This window comes from Nerophis lumbriciformis, linkage group LG13 (assembly GCF_033978685.3).
Source record: "Nerophis lumbriciformis linkage group LG13, RoL_Nlum_v2.1, whole genome shotgun sequence".
Classification (NCBI taxonomy): domain Eukaryota; kingdom Metazoa; phylum Chordata; class Actinopteri; order Syngnathiformes; family Syngnathidae; genus Nerophis; species Nerophis lumbriciformis.
Genome location: NC_084560.2, coordinates 3,059,434 through 3,064,201, shown reverse-complemented (window position 1 = coordinate 3,064,201; position 4,768 = coordinate 3,059,434). Strand labels below are relative to the sequence as shown.

The window sequence follows — 4,768 nt, the reverse complement described above, 5'->3', positions numbered from 1 at the left end:
GGCCCGATACCAATCGATCCACGGACCAGTACCGGGCCGCGGCCCGGTGGTTGGGGACCACTGAGGTAAACAACCAACAGTATGTCAGAAAGCTAGCTAAAACGGTACACATATTCATAATATAGTATACATTTTAACTGACCTTTATTTTACTATATTTGTCTTTTTTTAGGTGGCTAAAATACGCGGTGCTGCTGACCGCCGTCTAACGTTACGTGTGATATATTGACTAACGTAACCCTGCTTAAAAAAAATCACTGAACAAAAAGTATGAATAAGGTAGTGAACTGCAACAGATTCCCGTGTTTGCAATAACGTTATAACGTTAGCAGTGAGTTTACAGCCTCACTGATTTAACTACACAGCAAATAAAAGTCACGTTCCTTAGCCAATAAACGTTATCTTACATTCAAAACTTACCGTTCTTTGTGCAACTTCAAATGCCGGACGAAGTTGGAAGTTGTTGCCTCTCCATCAGTAATTTTCGAACCGCATGTGTTGCATACTGCAAACCGTTTTGTGTTGACCACCTCGTAATTTTTATACCCAAACGAAATTATTTTAGGTATCATTTTTTGTTCACTGGCGTGTGGTTTGGACATGTCTTCTTCGTTGGTTGTCCTGCAATTTGATTGGATGAATGCTGTGTGATGAAAACAAAGTAGATCTAATTTGATTGGCTGTTGTACTGAGACCACACCAGCTGACACACGCAACGCTGATAGACAAGTACACAATGAAAAATACGGAGCGCTCCCGAATAACTTTTTCATCTTTGGGTTTTGGGGAAAGTAGCAAGTCATGTCAAGTCATGTCAATTCAAAAGGCTCAAGTCCAAGTGAAGTCACAAGTCATTGATGTTAAAGTCTAAGTCGAGTTGCAAGTCTTTTTACATTTTGTCAAGTCGAGTCTAAAGTCATCAAATTCATGACTCGAGTCTGACTCGAGTCCAAGTCATGTGACTCGAGTCCACACCTCTGCTAATCATACTCACACATTTGTCAACATGTATGACATGATGTTATATATTATGTACAAAATGTCTTATCAGGAGGATTATAGTACAGAGTATAGTAAAGTACAGTTGAAGCAATACAATTAGAGAGACAGAACAAAAGAAAGCTCAGTTGAGGTCATGAATTTATTTGGGAAATATTAACCTGTTAGTAGTTTTTAAGCATAAACAATTTTAACTATGAGAAGAACTGTAATACATCCAGGGTAGAGATATGAATACTCGGGTGTGATGTAAGATCATCATGATTAAAAATGATATAAGTGGTTATAATAGATCCTTGAAGGTCAAGTTGATTTGTAAAAAGATGCATTGTAAATATTTCATTATTTCCACAGTTCTATCAGGTTTTAGGTTAGGTTATGAGATAATAGTCTGATATATGTACTCCTCTAATGTGAAACTTATTTCTTCACCCAACATCCTTCTGTAAGTCACCTTCTTTACTTTATTTCTACTTTCTTGGCATTTCCAGCTCAAAGATTGAGCAAATGAAATTCACTTGCACTTCAAATAGGGTCAGTGTTCATTACAGTTTAAATCATGTGGATGTCTTTACAATTTCATCTGTGGAAAAGAGGCTGCTTACTTACATCTGGTTAACTAATTACTACAATCGACACTGTAAACATTAATATTTCACCTTTTGGTCTAAAGTATGTTGTCTCCCCTAGAGCCAGACTTCAGTATGCGCAGCGTGACAACACATCGAGCTGCTTTTCTAAACCAGGGATAAAACAAGGTATAAATTAACGGGTTTAAACACGAGTTGAAGTCAAATAAGTAAACAGCATAATGAGCCAATAAAGATATTATTTTGTTGTCACTTGCCAGAGTAAAAATGAAATATGGACATAAACACATGATGAAGACAAGGATGACGACACCAAGAGTCCTGGCGGCCTTCAACTCTGATTTCTTTGCCCTAACAGTGACTGAATGATGGTGTTTGATGGATGCAACATGAGAGCGCATGGCTCGCGCCTGAGACACTGCAACCATAAACACTCTCATGTACAGAATGAGGATGATGCTGAGAGGGAGGACAAAGCCCACAACAATGTCAACAACACCTGAGGCATATTCAAAACCAATGACACACTCTCCGTGGCATGACTTATACATGGCGGGGTGAGCCAGCTGTTCCTTCAAAATGATGCCACAGTAGGGGAAGAAAGAGAACCAACAGAGACAAACACAGAATCGAACTCTTCCCACAGTGACCCTGGTGTTGTAATGCAGAGGATCACAAATGGCCACATAACGATCAGCTGATATCAGCACCATGTGTGCCACTGAAGCAAACGTCACTGTGAAGACCATGTAGCTCCACAGAGAACAGAGAACATCGCCCAGGGCCCAGCAGGATGTTCTCATGTAGATCTCACCTGGAATCACCAGGAGGCCCACCAGCAAGTCAGAGACCGCGAGAGAGAGGAGGAGGAGTTTGGTGGGAGTGTGGAGCTGCCTGGAGATGAAGAACAAATTAAGAACATCGCTCCTAACTAGAGTCCTGACAAAACAAACAGGCGGTGACAATACAGCGAGAACACGTTGACAAACATGATTTCAGGATGAAAAAAATGTACCTGAAATGGGAGATTGAGATGATAACCAGCAGGTTGAGAAACACAGTGAAGACACAGATAACGGACAGCAGAACTGTCAAAAGTATATCACCAGACCAATGAGACATGGGCTTCTTGCAGGAGATGTTGCTTAGTTGTGGAAAGCAGAGCTCTGATTGGTCCTCCGTCTCCATCATCGGGTGGACGAAGAGATGAGTCCAAACCTCTCTCTTATACGTCTTTCTTTTATATCTTCATTGATGCTCATTCCTCCCCTCAGTGAGCCAACGTCATCCATCCATTGCGATCTCATTGGCGGATCACACTGTCACTGTTCCAGTTCCACCCAATGAACGTGATTGCAATTAGGGAAGTCCCAATCAACAATTTTGGCCTCGCATCCTGAATACGATTTCTTGGCCTCAGATCTGATCTAATTTTAAGTCCTGATACAATATTTTAGCAATAGATTATAGACCGTACATTCTTTACATAGCAAGTAACTAAAAAAAAACACAATAACACATTTTATAAAGCCTATTTTAATACATTTTGAATTTGCTCAAAACGACCCTAAAAAATATTTGGGAATAAAAACAAAAATATTGACCAAATCAATTTAGTATTGCTTACATACTGAGACTATACCGGTACTTGGTATCAATAGTATCAACATTTGGAGCAATCTCCCCTACTTTACATTGATGCTTTGCTTGTGTCATGCTGCTTGTGTGTGTGTGTGTGTGTGCGTGTGTGTGTGTGTGTGTGTGTGTGTGTGTGTGTGTGTGTGTGTGTGTGTGTGTGTGTGTGTGTGTGTGTGTGTGTGTGTGTGTGTGTGTGTGTGTGTGTGTAGCATGCTAAGCCAAACCTGATACTTGCAAGAAACTTATTTTCCACAGTGGTGGTGAGGATTACTATACCATACCAACTTTATTTATAAAGTTTTTTAAGCATATTCACACTGTGGATAGTAGAGTTCTGAGTCTTTGGGCACCTCACGATTCCATTGCAATTATGATTCAAGAGCTACAATCCAATTAAAATTCGATTATTGATGCATCTTTATTTTATGTATGTTGATGAGGTTTTATTTATTGTTGTTTCACTAAAAAAGCGTTTATCACTTGCAATTTTTAAAAGTAATTCATTTGTAAAAAGAAACAGGTAAATGATTTCCCATCACATTTACTATTATTATTATTACCATTATTATTAACGGAAATGTGTGCAAAACTGGAAAATAATTTCCCTAAAATAAAGAAGCTGGTTGGATCTCTCGGTGAGGTGGCTCGCTGCAAAGTCAGTAAAATTTTAGAACTTTCTGTTAGAATAATTATGAATAAGTTATCACACAACTCTTACGCTTAAACGCCGTTGCTATAGTTATTATAAATTGTGCTGAAGTTGTACTTTTCTATTTGTGCAAACGCACAACTTGTAATCTTGCTTTGCGAATTGTCTCGTATAAGCAGTTTGTTTCCAGACCCTGCCTGCTGACAACCAAGGACGGACATCGAGTACCTCGGCGCGGACAGGACAGAGACAGGGCGAGATCACGAGTGTCAGCACATTTTCATTCTGAATAATCATGTATTGTGTCTACTGGGGCTGCTTGCATTACCCCTCCCTTCAGAAGCAGCCTCAGTGATGTTAACTCGGGACCTCCCGAATAAATAGAGGAGCACGTGAGACTGTATCTTAGAGCATAGGGAAAAACTGTAACTGAGTGTACAGCCCAATACGTCTCTCCTCATGAGCTAAATTCCACTCTGTCTCTGCTTGATTCCTTGCTTCTTGTCTCGTTTAATAGATAGTTTGGTGTTTGAACCTGACATCTTCTTGGTCCCTCGAGTCGGATTCTAACACATCTGACGATTCCAGCAGGAGAGGCGAATACAGACAGACCGTGGCCATTGACGAGATGATTTTTCTTCTCTACGGCTGGGATCTGAGGATTGACGGAAATACAGAGGACAAGGGGGAGGAACGCAGATTTCAGTGAGTACGTTTTGAATTACAAAGGAAAAAAAGCGTGTGACTGAGGGTTACAACGCATATGACAAACCCTGTGAATCCAAGGCTCTAACAGGTAAATATTAAAAAGCGTGTGACTGAGGGTTACGACGCATAGACAAACCCTGTAAATCCATGGCTCTAGTCTAACAGGTAAAAAGGCCAAAGAATC

At 40.2% G+C, this 4,768-nt stretch overlaps 1 protein-coding gene across 2 annotated transcripts; it reads right to left on the bottom strand.

Annotated features, from left to right (window-relative positions):
- Positions 1-900: 900 nt before the first annotated feature.
- LOC133613266 (trace amine-associated receptor 13c-like) lies at positions 901-4,768 on the bottom strand. 2 transcript variants are annotated; one of them, XM_061970661.2, is made up of 2 exons: positions 2,605-4,768; positions 901-2,483 (listed from the first exon to the last, which is right to left on the bottom strand). In XM_061970661.2, the coding sequence occupies exons 1-2, from the start codon at positions 2,778-2,780 to the stop codon at positions 1,667-1,669; spliced, it is 993 nt and encodes a 330-aa protein (XP_061826645.1). In that variant the 5' UTR covers positions 2,781-4,768; the 3' UTR covers positions 901-1,666. The 2 variants fall into 2 exon arrangements, with proteins under 2 accessions (XP_061826645.1, XP_061826646.1); XM_061970662.2 differs by having other exon boundaries at positions 4,412-4,768.

Excerpts from the sequence above, each read along its gene's own strand:
- LOC133613266 (XM_061970661.2), bottom strand. The coding sequence starts at position 2,780 with ATGATGGAGACGGAGGACCAATCAGAGCTCTGCTTTCCACAACTAAGC. Across the intron at positions 2,484-2,604 it reads ATCTCAATCTCCCATTTCAG|GCAGCTCCACACTCCCACCA; the intron begins GTACATTTTTTT and ends CTTCATCTCCAG.